A 23,553-nucleotide genomic window follows, 5' to 3' on the forward strand; every position below is an offset into this window, starting at 1 on the left:
GCAATTTCTGGAGTTAATAAGCATGTTTAGATATGATCTCATGAATGGAATGCTACTACTTAGACGCGAGAACCAGTGATACCATATGCTCATACCAAGTTCAAACTCCACAAATTGAAATACACAACACTCAAGATAGAAGTCAAGGGTTGTAACGGGGCTTGGGGTATGTGGATAACAAAGAAGGGATATGGAAAACAAAGGTTTTTAAAGAAATAGTGAGCAAAGCATTTGAATCAACTTAGAATTCACTTTTGAATGAAAACTCAACTTTTGAACAAAAAGGGAGGATTTAGACAATTTACGCCCAGAATTGGTGTTTTGGAACCTTTCTTCAATCACTTATTCTTTCATTTTTTTTTTTTTTCAAGCTCTTTTTTTTTTTTTCTTTCTTTCTTTCTTTTCTCTTTTTTCTTTCTTTTCTTTTGAATCTCAAAACATCAACACTTAAACATTCTCTCCCCCACACTTATTTTCTTTCATAATGTAACTCAAAAGGAATTCAATTAAGTCATGCTCACTATCTTTTAAGAACAAGGGTGGGGATTGTCCTAAACTAGGCTAGGTGAGGAAAATGTGGGTAAACAAAGAATAAAGGCTAAACAAGGCTCAACGGGGTTAAAACTTACAACATATACGAAGTATGGGAAGTAAGGCTATTTGGCTATGGTGGTGGTCACTACACAACTTCTTCTTGAATATGTGTTATGCAAATCAATAACATGCTTTGAATGAAATGGGCATGAGTTCTAGCATTTGGAACTATATGATAAAACGCCTTCTAAGTAGTAACCAAGCAAAGAATAATGAGATCATGCAACGACTTTAGAAAACAAGAAATCACAGATTATACTCTCCAAAGAACGTTATAGGCTCAAGTCTCTCAGGGTTGTAGCGTTTGTTTGAGTTCCTTCCTTCAAGCATGTTACAAAAACGAATTTTTTTTTCTTTTATGATTGCATGTGAAGTCATACATTATAACCATAACCAAGCATATACCAAGAGTAAATCAAACTTTTCTCTATGTTTATAACTCTTTCTAACCGTCATGCAATTATAAACCAAATCCTTATCATTGTGTTGGAAGGTACCCTAAGACACAAACACACACACAAAAACAACTTTAAAACAACTCTTTTTGGGTTTTTCAAAACAATTTTTCAAATTTTTATGGGATTTTCGAATTATAAAACAAAACACACTAAAACACTCTAAAACAACTTAAAAACACCTTAAAATAGCAAGGAACAACATTAGAAGTTATGGTGGATAAAACCCTACGAATTTGCATCAAAACACTTTAGTTACCCCCCCACACTTAAATCAAACATTGTCCTCAATGTTTTAAGCATAGATTCACACAAAACATAAGTAAACACACAAAAAGCAACTAAACATATTAAACATGGCATAATGTAATTAACAAAGAGAAGAGTTTAGGGACGCAAATCTGGTTATGGAGTGTAAATTCCCTCTTCTCCTTGGTGATTACATTGAGGCTTTGATCTTTGTGATTCCACAGGCTTACTCTTGAACTGGTTTCTGCCCATCGTTGATTTTCCTTTGTGCTACTTCTTGAACTGGGCAGCAGGATGGTTCTTTTGGTTTCCCCCGAAGGTCTGAGCTTCCTCCTGTTATCTGTTTCTTTGTTCAATCTTTGGAGGAGTGGTCCCTTCTCTGGAAGTGTAACAACCGTTGAAGATGACTACTCGAGAGCAACGCTAGGTAAGCAATCAGGAATAGATTCCAGGCAGTTGGCTCCAGATCGGAAGACTGACTCCAAGTGCCGGCTGATTGCTTCTTTTACTTTGCCATGCAAGTAAGAACAAGGACAAAGAAAAAGACAGGGAAAGAGCATGATATGAGATACTTTTGCTTTTGACCTTGATGATATGAGATACCTTTGCTTTGAAGAAGCGGTGAATGAATCAGCACATGCTTCAATCCGCCGTTTCCTCCTGGGTCATATGTACTCCAGGCATCTGGTATCATCTTTGGGGAAGAAGAAAGAATTGAGTATTTTGAAAGGCTTTGCTGGGAGTGCGCCCTCAGAGGTGAGGGAGAGTTGGGCATTTTCTTCAGGTTTGCCCTGCCATAAAAGACGAAGGTCGACATATATAGAGATAATATCAAGTGGTGGTACTTTTTACCCTTGTCGACAAACGTTTTGATCCCGCAAATCCGGCTCTTTGAAATAGTGGCGCCTCTTCGATCTTTGAATACGCCTCTTCGATTTCTGAGCAGGCGCCCCTTCGATTTCTGAACGACGCCCCTTCGCTTTCTGAACGACACGTGGTAGTGCAGATGCGGCTCCTTTTGACAAAGCTGCACGCGTCTTCTGAAAAGCAGAGAAAGCGTCGCCGAACTTTGCGCTTGTCGGCTAAAGATGTGTAGATGCGATGATGGCCTCCACGTGTTTTCAGCTTTGTCAGAAATCTTTTGACAAAGTTGAACGCGTTTTCTGAAAAGCCGAGGGAGCGTCGCCTAAATTACGCCGGAAAATCCGGCTCTTTGAATCGGTGGACGCGTCGTCTTGGCTTTTTATAGAGCTATCAATCACCCCTACACACACACTCTGAAGATTTCCCATTCCTGAAACTCGACTCCAGCCCTTTGTGAAATTTTAACTCCATCCACCCCTTCTCTTTGAACATCGTTGAAAAAAAATGGCGAACTCATCGAACCTTAGCTTAGATTTGAGTCTCAGCAGCGATCCAGTTGCGCCCCGTCAAGGTAATGTATGGCGCCCTTCTTTTTTATCTTCTAACGGTCCTCTTTCAGGTGAAGACTCTGTGATGCAGGACACCACAACAGCTACAATAGTAGCTAAAAACCTCCTCACTCCAAAAGATAGTAGGCTGCTGTCAGGACGGTCCGATGAGTTGGCCGTTCAAGAGTCCCTCGCACTTAGTGTTCAGTGTGCGAGTTCTGTGTCCAACATGGGCCAACGCCTGCTTGCTCGGTCCCGCCAAGTGGAATCGTTGATGGCAGAGGTGGAAAGACTTAAGCAAGAGATCCAGCAGCTTAAGTACGAGAATAGAAGTTTGCATGTGCTTGCAAATAACTATTCGTCGGGGATGAAGAGGAAGCTTGATGAGCTGCAAGAATCTGAGGGTCGAATTCACAGTGACCGTCAAAGGCTTGCGTCTTATCTCCAGAGGCACCTTTTTCCTGGGTCATCCAGCGCTTGGCCAAGTATTGAGGCCTGGAATGCTCTAGCTCCGATGCCTTCCGCTCCGATGGCTTCCGCTCCGATGCCTCCCGCTTCTATGCCTCCCGCTTCTGCGCCTCGTAGTGGGGCTTCACGCAAACAACCTTTGTGAAGCTCCACCTTTTTCCATGTTTAGTATCTTTCTATCTCTCTTTTTTTTTTTTTTTTTATTTTTTTATTTTTTTTATTAACATAAATAAAATCAAACGGCATGGAATTGGTCCTTGAATGGAAGGTGATACTTGAAGTGAACCGGCAATGGTTTGAATTCTAGTGTAGGTGCCTGATTCATAAAAAACAGCAAGTTAGTATAAAATGTAAAGGAATTTGAAAAAAACTTACTTGTTTTGTCCGACAAGAACTCAATGACAAACACCACTCCTTTGAAAGTTTCAGGGATATTGGACTTGGCCAGATTGCAAGTGATGGTTATGACTTGTCCAATGTCATCAAATTTAACTTCTTTGGATTTTGTGGTTTCAAGAACGTCCTCTTTGATGAATTCATGACATTCCCTACTTGTCACCTTTGAAAGGGCTTCCAAGATGTCTTTTTCACCTTCTTCTTCCTTGAAAGTCATGAATCTGCAAGGAATAGGGATACTTGTTGGAACGGGGTTAAAAATAATGAAATTTGGAACAACCATACCTGTATTAGATGGCATAGGAGCAATAGGTGCCTCCGGTAAAGGTGTTTCCACCCTTTCCGTGGGTTGGGTGTATTCCTCTTCCTTGTGATTTGATTTTGATGGTTGAGGGTCCGTTCCAACCTCCTTGTCACTTCTCAACATGATAGCATTGGTGTTTTCAAATTCTCCCTTCTGATTTGCAATGGTTGAACTAGGGAGTTCGCCTTGGTCTCGAAACTGTCCTACGAACTCTGCGATCTGCCCAATTTGCTTATCCAAGTGGTCCAACCTTTGTGGTGGCTGCATAGGCGTTGAATAGAACTCCTCATATGGCTGCCAATATCCTTCTTGTTGAGCCTCATTGTCTTGATTTTGTGAGCCCTGCACCAAACAAATTAATTCATTAAGCTTTTGATTATAATCTATTGACGAACTTGAGTTTGGTTGGGCATATTGAATATGAGGTTGTGGTGGCTGCCAATATCCTCCTTGTTGAGCATTTTGAGGTTCCCACCACATAGAGTTTGAATGATCACTCCAATCCGAATTGTAAGTATTGGAAAACACGTTATTCCTTGATTGAAGATTAGATATATCAACTCTTTGCATTTGGGACCTTTCCATGAGCTGTGACAAAAGAGAAGCGTTATCAAGTGCCATGTTGTTCTTAACAAACAAAACACAAATAACAACTAAATCTAAAAGACAATACAGAAACAAACAATCCAAGGGATTAGCAAATTTTCTAATCCCCGGCAACGGCGCCAAAATTTGATGCGAGATTTATACGCACACAAATTAAACCCTCTTTTTGTCAATTGTAGTGAAGAATGTAAGTAGGGATCGTTCTGGACCGGGGATTAGGAGGGATTGCAAATCTCTTGGAAACTGACTCAAAAACTTAAAAACACAGTTTAAAACACTATACTAGACTCAAAGAATGTAAAACTAAACTTTAAAACACTAAGACAAACCAAAGACTCAAAATGCTTTTAAAAACACAAACTAAAATGATTTCTAACTAAATTGACATTAAAGTAAAGGGGGATTTAAGTTTATACGAAATTAAATTAAATGAACAAATTAAAACAGAATGTAAATATGAAATTGATGAAATAGAATGGATGAATGCTAGCTAAGGGGGTCATCTCCACATATGTTACACTTGCATAATAAAAAGATTTCCAATTACATTTCAATAAATTATGAAACTCATCACCCCGGGTTAATTAGGTCCGCTTAAATTAACCGTCAAGTTTTCCTTAAGTTAATGAATTGGATGGGTTAGCGCAACGCAATTCACAACATTCTCCAAAAGTCCTTTACGTGAACAGCACAATAAAGATACAATCAAAGATCATTAAGCATTATGAAAACTATAAGTGTTGACGAGGCATTCGTTACTATGATGAGCATGAAACTCGTGCCAAGAATTCATTTAACGCGATTGTTTATAAGCAACCTCCACTACTTGTGAATATAAGTTCATAACGATTAGGTGAAAATCACTTATATTCTAGCGTCATATTCATGCATGAAAATTAAGCGCGCATTCTTAATAAACATACATAAATAAGTTATCAATCAAACGGTTAAACAAATTGAATCAACAACTTATGAAATGCAATTAGAAGTAATCAAATCAAAATGCAAGCATAAACATATATTTCGAATCACCCCCTAGCTAAAGGGGGTTTAGTTTATTATAACTTTGAAATCAAAGAAATACCTAAACATTCCAACAACTCAAACTTGAATTGTATGAACGTTTAGGCACTCTTCTCTTCCATTCCTCATACGTACAAACAAAGAGAATTGAATTTAAACATTGAAATCAAAGAAACACCTAAACATTCCAACAACTCAAACTTGAATTGTATGAACGTTTAGGCACTCTTCTCTTCCTCGTTGTTGTAGCACAAGGTCTAAGGATAGTTTGATGGTGTGAATGGTTTGGGGAGTGGTGTTTGGATTAATAGGGAAATGGAAAAATGGTGTTTGGATTACAAGGGAAATGGAAAAATGGTGTGTTGTGTATGAAATGAGATGTCCATGAATGAATGAATGCAAGGGTATTTATAGGAGTAGTGGAGGGAACATATGGCTATGTCATTTGTAGGTGAAGTAGGTGGATGTTGTAGGTGAAGTAGGTGGATGTTGTAGGTGAAGTGGATGTTGTAGGTGAAGTAGGTGGATGTTGTAGGTGAAGTAGGTGGATGTTGTAGGTGAAGTGGATGTTGTAGGTGAAGTGGATGTTGTAGGTGAAGTAAGTGGATGTTGTAGGTGAAGTAGGTGGATGTTGTAGGTGAAGTAGGTGGATGATATTTTAAGTGATAAGTGATAAGTGATATGATATGTGGTTATGATATGATAAGTGGTTAAGTGGTGATGATAAGTGATAAGTGATTAAGTGATATGATATGTGGTGATGATAAGTGATAAGTGCATGTGGGTTAACTAATGAAGGAAATGCATGTGCAATGACAATGTGTTAGAATGGATGTGTGTTATGCATGGCATGATTGGGATTAGGAAAGGTTTAAATGTCCTAAAACTAAAGAGAACAAGGTTCCAACACTTTGGCTCCAATTAGGTCTTCAATTTCGTCCAACACTTTGGCTTCAAGCATAAGCTATCCGTCCTTAGCCCAAAAGTGCTCCAAAAGTCCCCAAAATGCATCTTTTTGCTCCTTTAGCCCTTTGGACCTACAAACACACGAAAATAGCTTAAAGTACTAAAATAACTAAAGAACCATAACGTAAATGTACAAGAACAAGCCATTTAAGTCGCATAAATATGCTCCTATCACATAACTGGGAAATAGATAAAAAAATGGCCCATTTTCTTAATCTTGGACAGAAATAGGACAAATTGACCATGCACAAGCCATACACACATGCACAAAATCAAAATTACTAAAATACCCACATATAAATACTAAAAATCATCAGCTCATTGTATCACTTTTCTCATTTGGAAGATAGGGATGTCGAGAAAGCTCTGCGTTTCTGGGTTTTGGGTTGACTTCATACCTCTGATTTCAAACAAATGGATGTGAAAAAGAGGTGAGAAGAGTGAGGTCAGGGTTTTCAGGTTTGAACTCAGATTTGTGAGCTATGTGTGTTATTCTTCCATAACCAAACACAACAAATTCTTCAATCCTTAAAGATATGACGTTTGTACCATATTTTATGTTTTGGCCGGAAAGTTCCATTTTTTCCAGCAACAATTTCTGGTTCAAGTGTTCCATTGCAGAAATTTTTGAAAAATATTCAGTAACGTGCATTACTACATCTTAATATGAGAAGCATGAATGTTCACTAGTTATGATGCACGTATGTTGTGCCTAGAATTTAGCAAGTATGACCACAACCTAGTTAGCCTTGGCGGAAGACAAAATTAAGAAGACGTTAAGGGTCATGAATGTCCATGAAATAACGACAACGAGTATCATGTTTTCCACGTGCACAATTAAGCGATGATTGATATACGTAACAAGACTTTTCAAACTGCCATTGTAACCTTATATACGTAACAATTATGTTTTAATTGTATCCAATATACCAACAGGTTACCATTAAAGTTTCTTATTAATGCGAAAAGCAGCTTGTTGCTCGATCTTCAGTTCTGTGCATATCATGTGCATGTATTATATATATGATGTGCAAGTGGTGTGCATATAGTGTATATGGTGATGACGTCACATGTGATGACATCATTTTTCTGATTTTGAAGAAAGAGCTATGGCTCTGGGTTTTTGAGTTAGCTCAGATCTGTGAGCATATCATGTGCATGTCAATGGAAATAAATGATTTTTAATGGGATTCCCAGAATTTTGGTTCAAGTTAGATTTGTGAAATACAGATCTTTAAAGGATTTCTAGAATCTAGCCACCCACATATCCCTCCAACGCCGTTAATTGCATGACGCACGTCCATAACAAAACCGATGTCGTTGCACGTATTGATACAAATAACAAATTTGGGATTTTCTTCGAACTTAGAGGGAGAAGGCATTCATTGGCAGAGGAGAGAAAAAGATTGCAACAGAAAAAAATGGTGTCTTTAGTTTTTCATAATGGATTTTGTTCGACATTTGAAATGTTTTTTTATGCAGATTGGTTTTGACCCATATGGGTTTTGAATGAGATTTTGAATTTGGGGAAGAAGATGATGATTTGAGGAAGAAATCTCCAATCTGCAACTATAAGCACATAAATGTGTTCATTTCCCAAAAGGTCCATTTAGCAAACACAAAGAGTCTCCAAATAAATCAAATCTTCTAACTGGATTTTCCATTATCCTTCACTTATCTAATAACAGTCAATAAATATCAATTTTAGAGAGAGAGAGAGTAGAGAGAGAGAGATCTAAAAACGGGAGGAAATAACCCATTTATAGACGAGGGCAATTTGGTCATTTCAAGGTTAGGAAAAATCATATTTCTGTCCAATTGTTGTGCATACTGTGTGCATATTCGAAAAATCCTATTTTTGTCCCAAGATTAAAAAAATAGGTCATTTTTTTCTATTTTCTTATTTTATATCTTATTTGTTTGGTCCGTCCAAAATCAAAAGTAGAGGTCCCTTAAAGCATTTCCACTCCATCCCTTACCCTATCAAATTATCAATTAGGTGATTCAATCCCTGAAATGCAACAAAATCATCTCCAGCCCACAAACATGAGTCGGGTAATGGATTCAAGTAGTGGGATGGGCTCTTGTGCTTCTGAGTGCACATATCCGTATTGTGGACTTGTACATTTCCAGCGGTGACAACGATGATGTCAGAATGATAAAGCAATAAAATGTGAGCTTATTCAGACGTGAAAGCAAGGACTTTAATTTCGAATGTGAAAGCAACAAAATAACTCCTATATGTATGTGGAATATGGAATAGTTGTTGCCCACTTTTCTTTTGATATGTGTTTGGGCTTCGTTTTGTAATTAGCTCAATAAGAGAGGAAACAGGCTTAGTTGGTTGCGTTGAACATTTCATTTAATTACTCAAAGCCCAAATTGATTTTAAGGCCCAGTGGGTTAAAGAAGCTGAAATAAATTCATCAACAATACACTTTTTGTTGTAGGCCTATTTAACTGAATAATATAAAGGATAAAGAGAGAGGGGTGTGGCACAACAACGAGAGAAGAGAAATATGCATGTGATTGTGAGGTGTGTGTTATGTCACTCATTGTGCCTTTATTTATAGTAGGAAAGGTAAATTTCGTACCGCAATAGGATTACAACTCTAATATGATGATAATATTTAATCTAAGAGATATGGTAGAATCCCACAAGAATATCTCAAGACATAATAGGATTTATACGACCACATTCCTAAACAATTAGGATTGCAACACTTTTAAATTTATCGATATTTTTACACTAACGGGTGAGGAATAAATTGATTGCAAACTATTTGTTTACTTGTATATATTAACGTACATCAAAAGTTGAAATAATAAAAAGTAGATCGATAAATACAATAGTAGGAAAACAATCAAGGGGTGCAAATTTGGATTGGGTAAAACGAGGTTGGGAATCCTTTTGGTGATATGGAGAAGTATTGCTAGCTAGTACTAGCATGGTGGTTATAATGTGGTGAAGAGGATGATTCCTGATCATGTCGTCTCTCATTGGCCTTTCTTGTTTTTTGGTTTCTGATCCTTAATGTCGTTTATCTTTTCCAGAACCATCAAAACCTCTTGCATGGATGGTCTGATTTTAGGATCAGGTTCTAGGCATTTCAGAATAAGCTCAGCTGCTTGGCAGGCACCTTTTAAGGAGTATTCATCTCCAAGCCCTGGGTCCATTATCTTCTTCAGCTCCTTTTTCTTGTGAAGCAACGGACTCACCCAGTCTACCAAACTGTGCTCGCGAGATGGCCGATTACTGTCAAGTGCCCGTAATCCCGTTAGCATCTCCAGTAATACAACGCCGAAACCGTACACATCGCTCTTTACGTACAAGTGCCCTGCATGCATGCATGTTTAGTGTTTGGAAAATCTTCACTTTTAATTGTAGCTAGTCATCAACTAAGGTAATTAACGTACACAATCTTGAATTAAATATTTTGGAATTTGAATACGTTTATATACTTTTGAATGTTTCATCTGTAATTAATCTACTCTTTTATATACTTTTATTCAGGAAATTGTCAAACTGGGGGATATTTAAGTAATGTTAATTAAGGTATAGGTTGACAATGTCGTGACATATACATACAGAGGGGGTTAGAGTCCGATATATAAATATATATATATATATATATATATATATATAGTAGCTTAAAAAATAAATTGGAAGTCAAGTCACCAAATGCAAGAATCATTCTTGGCCATAAGTGCAAGAAGAAAGAGATCACCATCACCAAAGTCTAAATATATCTTTAACATTATGTTTGGATAAAGAAATTTAAGATTACTAAGCAATTTTAAAATAACAGAAATTAAAATGATGGAATTTTATTTTCTAGAATTTGTGAATTTTCTTGTTTGGTTAACTTAAAAGAACAGTGGAATTGAATAAGAAATTTGTTATTTTTAAACTTTCAATCATAGAAATTGGGAACTGACACATATTTACATGAAATTTAAACTTGGGAATTGGAGGTCCCAAATTCCAAGTTTTTTTCCGCGCGGAAATTGTAAATTTCTAAATTTATGAATCCAAATAAGATAATTGATACACGTATATTTATAAATTCTTATTTTTATCTAAATTTTACATTTATTTTCCTCGTTCAAATATAGTATAAAAGTATTATTATTATAGCATGTGGAAATCGTATATTGTTGACCAAGTCCAAAGCCAGCCTAGAGTTTCTCTCCTTTTCCCGCTTAACCAAAAGTATAAAAAGAAGGCCACCACTTAAACATCCATAGGTCCGAGTAAAGCTGGGTATACTAACAGAAGAGTGATTTTGAAATTTGATGTGATCGATCAAACAATGGATTATCTAATTTAACCCATTGGTTTTCGATTTAGTGTTATTCTCCTCCCGAAAATTTGAAAAGATTCCAAGTTGGAATTTGTTGGATGTAGGCTACAGTTCACATAATTAAACTCCAAAATAAAAACAACACTCAATGATAACTAAGAAAAAGTTGTATGATTGATCTCTATTCATGTGAATATATATAAATAAGAAGACCATATCTAACTGTTAAGAGAATAATTATATTAAATATATATAAACTTTGTCACTTAATACTACGATCTGGTATTCTTCTTTACTTGTAAGTGAGAAGTCTTAGGTTTGATTATAGCTAAAGGCGAATTTGAACCACATTATTGCTAACCCATTGTGAGACTTAGCCTACCCTCTCTCTCATAATGTAGATAATATCGTTTATTAAAAAAAAAAAAATAGCAAGGAAGGCAAGTAGTGTAGATCCCAAGGACCAAACCATACCATTATATATGTTATAATGTAAATATGTTTTACATATCTTTTACTAGTCTAATTGTGTATAATTGCATACATGCCCTTTATACAAAGCGATTTCCATTTTTTGAAAAAAAATGAGATTAGGTGTCAGGCCCACTCCACATCGAATTTCAACAATCTAATCGTCTATTTTGTTAGTCTCGATTCATAGATTATCCTTGGAAAAATTTAATTCAATCCGAAACCATATGTCTATTTAATTATCAATATCAAATTTCATTGTTTCTTATATAACAAAGTATTCGTTCATTTCTTTGAACCTACTTAAATGTCTTAAATATTTCCGATTTGGCTAATATTTTGCAAGAATGATCTATAAGGCATAACTTGAAAAATGAACAGTTCGGATCGTTAAAATGTGATATGGTGTGGAGCCCACAACTAATCCCTATTAAAAAAATAATAATAAGGATCCTTTCTCTTAAAGGCTTTCTAATTGCATATATGAACCTCTTGTTGACTTTATCAATTCCACGTGGTATCTCAATGTGCTATTGGCTAAATATAAAAGTGGGAATTTTTTATTGTTTGTACGAATCAAATAGCTTGTAGAGGGCGTGCTTGCTTACGAAATTCTAAGTTTTCTTTTAGGAGAGTAACGTAAGTAATTTTAAGTTAACACGAAAATTATTATGTGCGTTTTTTGGCTAACTATTATTATGTGCTTTGATACACTAACTATGGAGAATTTTTTAGTGTGTCCAACGTAATGTATTACATGTTATAACACAAATAGACAACAACATTAGTGAAGAAAAATCTACCTCACCCATAATGTGACATCCCGTCCCGGGATTATTAAAACGTACTAGTGAAATGACATTTTAGCCCCTAGTTCGTTTCGTTATTTTGTTGTTGGGTGGTGTGGTGTTGGCATGTGTTGGGCCACACACACACACACACATCCACTGTCCCTATCTCTCTCCCTCTGTCTTCTCCCTGTCTCTCTCTCCCCCCGAGCTCCCATTTCCACTGTAAACGTACGGACACACACCAAGAACCATTATACCGTAGCAGATCGAGGAAACCAAGGGTGCAGTTGTGATCGTGAGGTCGAGGGGAGCACGAATATACCATTTTCAGGTAAGAACTTCGACGCTTTCACGTTGATATCGCCATGTCCGTTTTAGTTACTGTTCATGCAAGATTAATTTAGTGAGTTATTGGACATTTGAAGCTTATAGTTGTGTTTGTGAGGTTCCCAGGAGCTTGGGAGTAGCTCGTTGGGTGAATTTGGACGTCAGGATCGTTGGATGTGGAGTTGGCCGAGTTTTGAAGATTTGGACAGGTATAATCTCGTAATTTTAGGCCTTAAAACTTGTTGGGACTTGTTCTACTAGCTCTAGGGTTGATTTTGGTGCAAGAAACGTGGAAAAAGGTGGAAAAACGAGCGAGAAATCGTGATTTGCAGGTTTTCCGGCGACGGTGCCGGCGACGGCGACGGCGTCGGGGACTGATTGGAGAAGGAGACGGAATATTCCGTCAAAGTTGACGGAATATTCCTGACGCCGTTAACGGCATCTGGTTAGGTTTAACGGAATATTCCGTTAGTTCAACGGAATATTCCTAACGGCGTCAGTTGACGCCGTCAGTGTGCATGGCACGTGGCCGCGCGTGGGGGCGCGTAGGTCCGTGCCTATTTCGGCGCGTGGGGGCGCGTGAGGGGTCCAAAAATTATTCTAAAAATATGGTTGTGATCCTGAGGTTGTGTAGAGCACGTTGGTATATTCATTTGTCCATTTTGAGCAATGTATGAGAAGTTATTACGAGAAATGGGTTATGTGCTTTAAAGTTAACGTTTTTATAGTTGTTTCGCATTTAGGTGACACGTACCCCGAGGACGAGCGTGCACACGCGAGACAGGGGGGCTACGACCCTTCTACATACCAGTGAGTAGGCTTTTGTTTTCCGTATATACCTATATACATTTATATTTCCAGAAATTGATCAGAAAGGGTTATTTGCCTTATGCTATGCATGTTATTATTATCGTTTATGCATCATTGCACACATTAGTAGTGGCATACATATATATGCATATTGGGTGCTGTGGACGCACAGGTAAGTGCCAGGTAAGTGGTATTCATATTTACTTTCAGCAATAGTTGAGAGACTTAGAGAGCTCATAACCTGCACCCTCGGTGTTAGTGCTCCCGCCCAGAGTAGGGCATAGTCCTTCACGTGATGTTCACCTCCCGCACCACACGCTCAGCTTGGATCCAAGTTAGGTGCATAGGCCTGTCGTACAGACCACATTAGGTGGTTCCGACTCGTAGGTGACTCGCGATTATTCGCACAGCCTTCACGTGATCGTAGCACTAGAGCGTATATATAAGTTACACCCAGGTCTGTCGTACAGACCACCTTGAGTGGTTCTGACTCGTGGGCAGGTTCAGTTATAGAGTTGAGATTTGAGCTCTAGATGCAGCCGTACAGGTCACGTTAGGTGACTCCGGCTGCCAGATGTTATGATGTTGATATGATTTATACCTGGGCACTTACATTCATTATGAGGCTTTGACATGACATATCTTGAGCATGATTGGCATACCCTTGAGAATGTTTGGCATATGTATTATGTGTATATATTTTCTGGGAAGTGTACAGGTTTTACGGCGAGGGGTTAGAATGTATTTTGTTAAATGGTTTTCAAAGAGCTTGTTTTTGCCCACTCACGCTTTTGTTTTGCGCCCCTCCAGGTTCTAGTTGCTTAGCCGTTGCGGTGGTTTCCCTTGAGGGCTTTCCGGCGTTCTGACAGACACTCCCCATTGTAGGGTCGCCTTCGGGCGTACTACTGTTGTCGTTTTTGTTTGGGCTGCTATAGACCTGCTCTGAAATTGTATCTCACTTACTAGCACTTATTTTAGTACTTTGTATGCTAGTTTCTAATTATTCGTACTTTTATATTGCTACTTTATTAGCTTCCGCACGTGCACATGGCTACGTCACCTTCGTGTGACGGCCAGCACGCTCCGATCTCGGTCGGGGTGTGTCACATAATCTAACAAGTCTATAATCAATAATGAATCTATGACACGACCTAAAGGTAATCGGAATCAAAATACATAATTGAATTCTGATTACGAAATACTTCAATGTTTACCAATTATTGGAGAATGAAAAAGTTGGTCGGACCCATGCGAAGTTCGGAATCCAACTCCAAAATGGGGAGAATTGAATTCCTTACATTTAGGTGATATTTGAATTTCGGGTTGTTGAGGAATCCGAAATGGACATTTCCCTCCCATTATACCATCACTTATTTCTAAAATTCAAAAATTGCCATTCGCATTAACCCAACACCACTAACCGCTACCCAAGTTACTATAAAATTTTAATTCTTGTTAAATAAAATTTAAAAAAAAATTTAAATTTTAGTGCGTTTAATATTTAATGAATAGAAGCATCTAACTTTTTTTTCCTTCTATTAGTTAGTATATAAAATTCAACAAGAAAGTATTATATAAAATAAAATATTTCAACTAAGCATTTTAGTACTTATATTGATTTTCATTCCAATTTAAGTGAATTAGTAAATAGTTTATATGTAATCTATACCAATTTGATTCTGATTACAAAAGGTTTTTTTTTAATAAACAACTTCAACATGAATCCAATTCCGACTCCTCTCTTTCCAACTCCTCATCAGTTCAATTTCTCTTCAAAGTTCCTTCCATTTTAATTATGGATTAGTAAACAAGCCACTAGATTTATGAATAGAATGAAGAGTTTAGAGCCAACAGGATCCTCTCCGGATCCTTCTGGTGAGGATCCTAGAGATCAGTGAATCGTGTATGCTCATTGTAAATCGTGCGGTTAGTTTTTATCAGATACTGTTTGTGTTTAATTTTAAATAAAAATATTTAAAATGATTTCTAATCGTACGATGTACGATAAACAGACACGATTCATGGATCCCTGGGCCCTCGTAAAGAGGATCCGGATTCGAGTTTAGAGTTCTATAATTAGACTATACATATGAATGATTGGACTCATGTCACTATTTATGTGGATTGGAAACTACATGGGAACTACTTTTATTGTATTTTCAAAATAATCAGCTGTATAAAGAAATAGTTAAATGTTTGGTCAAGTTAATTATAATTTGGTGGAGGACTTGGTAGCAATGTCCAAATAAAACACCACAATAAAATGTTGAAGTTTACACAATAGATTATAAGGTAGAATGAGTTAAAATAAAGAACGAAAAATTTAGCGAGTTGTTATTTGCATTTAATAAAAGCTATCACGCATTCCAGTGTAAACATAAGGAAAAACTTTCAATGAGCAGAGTGCAAGAAAATATTTTCAGTTTATTCAAAAATGCATTTGTGTTAAAAATTGTGTTTACCAGTTGCGACATATTCTGGAGCTGCGTATCCGTAAGTTCCAATAATACGTGTGGTTACGTGGGAGTTTCCATTCATAGGCCCCATCTTTACCAGCCCAAAATCTGAAAGTTTCGCATTGTAGGCCTAGAAAACAAAATTTCCATGAAAAAAAACGTCAATAAAAAGGAAAAGAAAGAAAACAAAAAAAATCAAGAGTGTTTAAAAATGTCAATTTCAAAATTTATGTTTCATTCTCTATACACGTACCGGATCCAGCAAAATATTGGAGGCCTTAAAGTCACGGTAAATGACTTTTTCTGAGTTGTGCAGATAAGCAAGGCCTCTTGCAGCTCCAATTGCGATCTTTAGTCTTATTTCCCATGGAAGTGGTTCTTGACCTTCTGTACAATTATCATTCTCTTGTTAATTTGTTATAAGTAATGTTAGAGAGACTAAAATTGTAGACAAATTTTTGAAAACTAAAGGACATAGAAGTTGATGATTGATTTATTATTTATACGCTGATAAACATGTTTATTCTTATTAGTGACATATCATTCAATTTGCAAATTTAGTTTTCAAATTTGATTTTCCTAGAGCATAACCCATTTGTCATCTTTACTGCCTACTTTTTGACTTTCCATACGAAGAATGAGTAGACAAAAAAAAAAAAGATGCATGCGATTACGGCATTTTATTAACTAGTAAATATGTAAGATAATGCTAGCAAGACCAACTATTTAGATTAAATTTTGTAAATTATATGATGTGGTTATTAGTGATTAAATTATTATTTAAGTGTTGATTAACATACTTATTTCATATTTTTAACACATCATATGGTTGGTTATATATATATATATATTAATCTTACTTCTGAAAAGGTGGTTTTCCAAGCTGCCTTTCTGCATATATTCGTAGACGAGAAGGAATTGGTTTTCTTCGCAGCAATGTCCCAGCAGCCTAACGAGGTTTGGATGACGACACTTCCCCAAGAAATTCACCTCCGCCTGCATATATACCAACTTAACTATTTATCAGTGTCTGCTAATAATTTATATATTTTCATGCAAATGCTAATATATATTTTGTGTTTATGAATGGAAGACCAAGACCAAGCTAATCATGATTCATCACCCACTAGTACTACTGCTACCTTAAAAATTGAAGTATGCAATCACGGAAGCCATACGTGCTCCATCCACTATATACATTACCCATTTTTTGATTATTGGAATCATTTTTTCTGTGTTAGCTAGAGGCGTTTGATAACCATTTTATTTTTGTTTTTTATTTTTTATTTTTTGAAAAATTGAAAATTTGTTTGTAATTGTTTTTAACAGAGAACTGAAAATTTTGTGAGTTTTCAAAATTTGGTTTGATTTTAATTTTCAGATATTTTTTTTAAATGAAAATAATTGCCAAACAAATTTCCAAAACTTAAAATTGAAATGATTTTAGTAACAATGACATCATGTGCCTAATGGTTCAGGCCATGTCTACCATGAAGAGAAACAATTAACTCAAATGTTTGGTGCCTGCCATATGCTTAATTAAGCCATACTAAATAATACTAAGCATATGATCATGTCAAGTTACACACACACACACACACACACACACACACACACACATATATAATATATTAATATCATGCAAATTAATTTTACTCGGCCGGCAAAAGTAAGCGTTTAGCTAGTATCCAAAAATATTGTGTATATAAATATGTGCATAAGTAATTTCAAAAAAAAAAAAGGTGTGCATTATATTACTATCTATCGCTACACCCTAGCTAAATAAAAAATAAAATAAAATTACTTGCCTGCCATTCTTGGTGACCTTGATAGCTATCTGAGCTGGACTTCTTGACTGCGACGGCCAAGCCGACGCCTCCCTTTGATGGGGCATACGTTGAGGCATCGACCCAGCCCTTGAAAACCCTTCCGAAACCTCCCTCTCCTAGTATTGTATCTGGTCGGAAATTTTGAGTACACTTCTTCAGCTCTGCTAACGTGAACTCTTTCAACCTTGGTATACTTTCGATTGGAGCAGCTGTAGCTGCCGTATCAGGAGGAGGAGGAGGAGGAGCCACACCTCCAGCTGCTTCAGTATAATTATTTCTGCTGCTGCTTTTGCTTAATATCACTTGTGCCTTTCTTTCACTTCTCTCCGTTGTTCCACCAGTATTTCTTTTGCCACTAATATTCCTGGCAACTTTTGTGGTTCTGGTCACACTTTTTCCAACGAATCCATTTTTCTTGTTTTCGTATCTCGATACCACTGCAAATATATATATATATATATATATATATATGTTTATAAACGTGCATGTAAATAAATCCTCTTAAATAAATTCGCGTTAATAAGCACTTAAAGTGGAAACCAAACAATTTTTCATGGCAACCAAACATAAAACAAAGAAGGAAGCAATTGAAGAATTACTTTGGAGGGGAATAGTAGTAGTAAATATGCATGTACACACACACACACACACACACACATATACATATACCTGGGGTAGGCAGCTTGGTTGTAGATGATGGGCTATGATTATTAGTCACTGGAGATCCGTAACAGTTTCCCATGGCGAGCGAGCGATCGACTGATAATTACTCTCAATCTCTCTGATCGAAGGCACGTTGACCTTCAAGTGTACCCAACTAGAGGAGGTAGCTACTTAATTTGATCCAGATATATGTTGATGCGGTCGTCTGGTGTCTGTCTCCAAGTTCCTGGAAAGAGTGGGAGAAGCAACAAGGAAATAGCCAAAGCAAGAAAAGACTGGTTACCTATACAGCTTGATATGTACGTAATATGTACGTATGTGGGACTTTTTCTTTGGACTTTTACACACACACAGAGACAGATGCGTTAGTATTTTTATACACGACGAATATTATTTACACAGTATTGAGGGATAAAAGGTTATATATATTTCTCAAAATTGGAATGAAAGCTCAGGCTATTAGAGAATTAAGACCGCATGATAAACTGGTGGAATTATACGTTATGCAGGTCAATGGCAGAGTCACGCAGACCAATCACTGTACCTCAATTTCTTCACATTGGGCCCGTTGTCGATCGGGATTAATCAACAATGTCTACAGTATCTAATGAGTAGAGATACACTTATCACATTTTTTATATAATATTTGTACCAACTCCTTAATAGAGATAAGGGCCACCAATAGATATAGATCACATTTCTATTAGAAATGTGGTACAAATATGATAAGAGTAGCATTTTTTTTATATCTAATATGGTCATAAAAAATTAGGGGTGGAAAAAGATGCTGAATATTCCAAACCGAACCAAATCGAAAAAATACCAAATCTAAAATCCCAAAAATTTCGGTACCTAATACTGAACCAATCCTAAAATTTCGGTACTGGAATCGGTCTCATATTTTCATTCATTCGGTAATCCCGAATCGAACTGAAATAAAAAATATATATTATTTAATTATATATATATATATATATATATTTGGAATTGTAACAGCCATTGGATTTGGTTGAGATTTAATCTTAACCATTGAATACAAATCAAACCCTCAGAACTCAGTCACATTCTCTATCCCTCTTTGTCTCTCGAGTTGACCTCACTTTATCACCTCGCCGATCTCTCTCCATCTTCGAATCCGGCCACACCCACATCACACAAATGACTCACCTCTCTCTCGACTGACCTATCACCTCTCTAATATCTCTCTCTCAACTTCTCATCCCTCACTGTGGATGAGCCTTCCTTCATGACACAGAGGTAGAGCCATGGTCACCGGTGCCGCTCACCTTTTTGATCTTTCTCTCTCTCGACTTCTTCATCCAGATTCCAGTGCATTGTGCACTGATTCTCCCCCAAATCAGGTAAATTTTGGAATTAATTTAGGTTTCAAATTCTAGATTATGGTTTGTGAACTTTAGCACTTGGAAGATACTGATATGGAGGTTGATGATTTATGGTTTATACAATTAGCCTTTACCAAGCAAAGTAAAGAAAGAGATCGATGAAACTTGAACATGAGGTTAAAGATCTGGTATGTCACAAATCATCTCTCAAACTCAACTTTTTTTTGGTCCATTATTTGATTTAGCTTCTTGTTTGGTTATGGGAAATTAAGATTTGATGTTAATGCTAAGTATATATCCGGACGTGGAGAAGGATATTTCAGATTGTATATATGATATATGTTCGATAATTACATCGAAAAATTAAGAAGAGTTCTTGCATTTTTGTTGCTGATGTGGTTGAATTAACATTGAAAAGAATTGTGCTTAGGTGAATTGGAGCCCTAGATTTTGTTATTTTGCATAATAGTTGTGCTGAGTTTGTGTTGCCGAGTTCTTGTTTTGAGGGTCATGAAGTAGAAGATATGTAATGGGAGTTGAGCAGTCTAGTGTAGTCCAATTGTTGTTGCATTATGCTTAAACAATGATGTACATGGCTCCGAAGTTTTGATTCTTGGAAGTTGAAACTTTTGCTGAAACTTCTAATGTTTTATGGTATCTTTATTGAAAATTTTAGTGCTAGTAGGTAATTGAAAACTTGTATAAGTTATATGTTTGATAATATGTTCTTGGATAGATTTTTTCTCTCCCTTCCTTCTTGTTTGCATAATCACATTTGAAATTCTATGGCTTATGAGTCTTCATTGTTTATTATGTGGGTAGAGCAATTGGTGGCCCAAAATAGATTGCATTGGCTTCTGAGTCTTCATTTTTTATTATGTGGGTATGAAGTTAAAGGCTCAAAATAGATTGCACAAACACACATATGACATATTTGTATGTATGACAGATTGGTATTAACGAAATTGGGCTGACAATTTCAATATAAAAGGCTAAATTTTAGCCCAAAAGCCTAATATGTCAAGTTTCAGCCCAATAGCCCAAAAACCCAAAATCAAAATTTAATCCCAATTTGTCCCGAAATCCCGAAACTATTTTGGGATTCCCGAAAATTTGGTTTAGGATTGGTCTTGAAATTGGGATTCCCAAAAATTTCGGTTTGAGAATCGGGATATGTTTTTCGGTTCTGTATCCCATACCAAACCAGCCCTATAAAAAAATAGAAAATACTTGAAGGATAATAATTTTCACATTCGTATTTTCACTCATCACAAACTCAATTCTTTTAAGGTTGTTGGATTAAAAAAAATAAAAAACTAATAAGGTTGTTGTATTTAATGTTTAACATTGTGTGATTGTGTAAATTCTTAATAGATTTGGTTTAATTTGGGGAGTAAATTTCTCTATCCTCATGGTTTACCATGAATAAATGAACTAGCAAACGGAAATATCATCCTATTATTTCCCTAAACCCTACTCTCCATCCTCTCTCTTTACTGCACCTATCTATCTGTTTATTAAATTGGCCACAACACATTATGAAGCACACTCCTAACACTGCACTAAGGAATATGAATGGTATTTTCTGCTACAAATTGGTTCACAATTCTCATCATGCAATCTAGATTTTTATAAAACATGGACTAAATTGTCAATATTTTCAGCATTGATTACATGAAACATTCACCATGATGCATGCCCCAACTTTTACGCGTTTCGAATTATAGATTTTGCTTAAATTGTGTTTGCATTATTTATACATATATTATATGGTGAATTTGTGACAACCCGTCCCTAATTCAACCTTTTTATTAATTTTAAAAGCGTGAATTGACGAAAATGCCCTAGAGGCAAGGAACTTTGATTTCCGTTGACCATCATCTACAGAAACATATGACTTATTCTTTTAGCATATTTGTATAGTACTTGGTGGTACGAACGCGTGGGCGTAAACGGAAAGTAATTCGGACTTATAACAAATAAGTTGTGGGCAAGTAAAAATAGGGATAAAATGGTCATTTGACCATTTTCAAGAAGGCTCCAGATTTCTGGAGCAAAGAATGGTCATGCCACGTGTGTGGCTGTGATGGAAATGAAAGGAGGAATAAAGACGGTTGCAAACCAGTCAGTGAAGGGATGAGAGAGAGTGACCAATAGGGAGAGCATGAAAGGAAAGGAAAGGAGGGAGAGGAGAAGCACAGGATCCACGACCTATTTCTTCTTTTTTGACCCGACCCGGATGGTAGCCATGGAATTCAAGGGTTTTTTGCCGATTTTCCGACGAATTACATCACCTAACCACCTAGAACCAACTCCATGACCTTCCTTCTTCACATTCCACCCAAAAATCGAAGGAATTGGGCTCTAAATTATGAAGTTCGAAGCCATCGGCTCCAAAGGCAACTCGTGAGTCTCTAGGCGGCGATCCACCATTTCTGAAGGCAATCTCATCGATCCCTACCATAAAAAAACTCCCCTTGAGCTCAGAAACAATTCCCAATCATTGGTTGAGGTGTCAGAATGAGTATGGAGGAGGAATCAAAGCACACCCAAATATAGGGTTCCAACGGGTTTTAGTGAAATTGGGGCTTTTCCCGGTCAAATTGGCCTTAGTCGCAGGCGACGTTCATTCGTGACGCCTCGATATTATGCTAAGGACTTGTAGCGTAGGCTCCAGGTGAGTGGGTCTTTTTCCTTTTTTATAGCGTGTGTGTGTGTTTGTGTGTGTGTGTGTGTGTGTGTGTGTGTGTGTATAAACATTATAGTTTCCACGAATGCTTTGAACTAAGTTATGCATAGCATGCCATGATTTAAAGGTGTTATATATTGCATATGATGAGATTTGTGATTATGCCAAATGATCTTATGGGGGTGCAGGTAAGTTCAAGTGAGTTATTATGTGATTAAAATGGTTGAATTATATGAGCATGCATATATTCATGAGAGCTCATCATGGCTGCACTCCGGTATTAATGCTCCTGCCCAAGGCCAGGGCCAACCTTCACGTGATTGTTCACCTCCCACACCGCACGCTCACCTTGGATCCAAGTTTGGTGCCAACCTATCGTACAGACCACAATAGGTGGTTTCAACTCTTGGGCGACCTGCGATTTATTGCATAACTTTCACGTGATCGTAGCACTTAAGTGTACATATTTATACCGAGCCTGTCATATAGGTCACACTATGTGACTCCGACTCGTGTGCTAGTCTAAATTGATGAGTTATAGATCCAGTTGTATAGGTCATGCAATGTGGCTCCAACTAGCATACTATCTTGTATTAGTTGCACATTTGGTTTACATCTTTTAGTGCTGAAATATTATGACATGGCATATCTCAGTTTTCGCTGGTCTTGTGCATTGGTTTTTATACCTACGTAGAACTATTATTTTCTGGAAACTATTCAGGTTTTACGGTGAGGGGTTATAACGTTTTCAAAAGGTTTTTATTAAAACTTTATTTCCAGGCCCACTCATCCTTGTTTTTCGCCCCTCCAGGTTCTAGTAGCAGAGTTTTCGTATCGACAAGGATTATTGGCAAATCTTGGAGTAGATGGTTACCATCGATGGTATAATTCTCACCCTATTTTACTATACTATACTTATGCTCTGTTATCACGTGTGAAATGGGTTCACACCCGCTCACCGCGCATTCTTGGACTTAGGCACTTTTAGGTTTAAATTTGTTCACATCTTTCACATCAATACACTTTATGGCTTCTTCACCTTCCAAGTGTCGACCAACACAACTCGATTCAGAGTCCTAGTGGACATCCTGGGTCGGGGTGTGTCAAAATTGATGAATGTGAAGGTGAAAAAAAAAAAAGAAAAAAAAAGCAAACAAAAAAATTAGGGTTTTGAGCCGAGCCACCAACGAGCCACAACCTGCAGTCATTTACATCATTGAGCCAAGCTGACCTGCTCGATCCAGAACCAAAATGACACATTTTGGTGTCATCCATGTTCTCATACATGTGCCACCATTTAGGCTTCGCCTGCAGTCAAGCCTAACAGCTTGGGGTCCTTGTTTTCTAGTGAAACCCTGCCGTCCCAATAACTTGCAGTCATCTCTGACGATGTGTGG

At 37.0% G+C, this 23,553-nt stretch overlaps 1 protein-coding gene and 1 long non-coding RNA gene across 2 annotated transcripts; one reads left to right on the forward strand and one right to left on the reverse strand.

The window, feature by feature from the left end:
• Window positions 1-9,280: 9,280 nt before the first annotated feature.
• Window positions 9,281-18,443, reverse strand: LOC137731662 (probable serine/threonine-protein kinase PBL11). The gene is made up of 6 exons (XM_068470840.1): window positions 18,131-18,443; window positions 17,441-17,898; window positions 16,493-16,628; window positions 15,886-16,019; window positions 15,639-15,762; window positions 9,281-9,811 (listed from the first exon to the last, which is right to left on the reverse strand). Exons 1-6 carry the CDS (start codon window positions 18,201-18,203, stop codon window positions 9,471-9,473), a joined length of 1,266 nt encoding a protein of 421 aa, XP_068326941.1. The 5' UTR covers window positions 18,204-18,443; the 3' UTR covers window positions 9,281-9,470.
• LOC137730638 (uncharacterized) lies at window positions 12,490-14,285 on the forward strand. Its single transcript, XR_011068198.1, has 3 exons — window positions 12,490-12,575; window positions 13,095-13,176; window positions 13,987-14,285. It is a non-coding gene; the product is annotated as an uncharacterized lncRNA (long non-coding RNA).
• Window positions 18,444-23,553: the final 5,110 nt, after the last annotated feature.

This window comes from Pyrus communis, chromosome 4 (assembly GCF_963583255.1).
Source record: "Pyrus communis chromosome 4, drPyrComm1.1, whole genome shotgun sequence".
Classification (NCBI taxonomy): Eukaryota; Viridiplantae; Streptophyta; class Magnoliopsida; order Rosales; family Rosaceae; genus Pyrus; species Pyrus communis.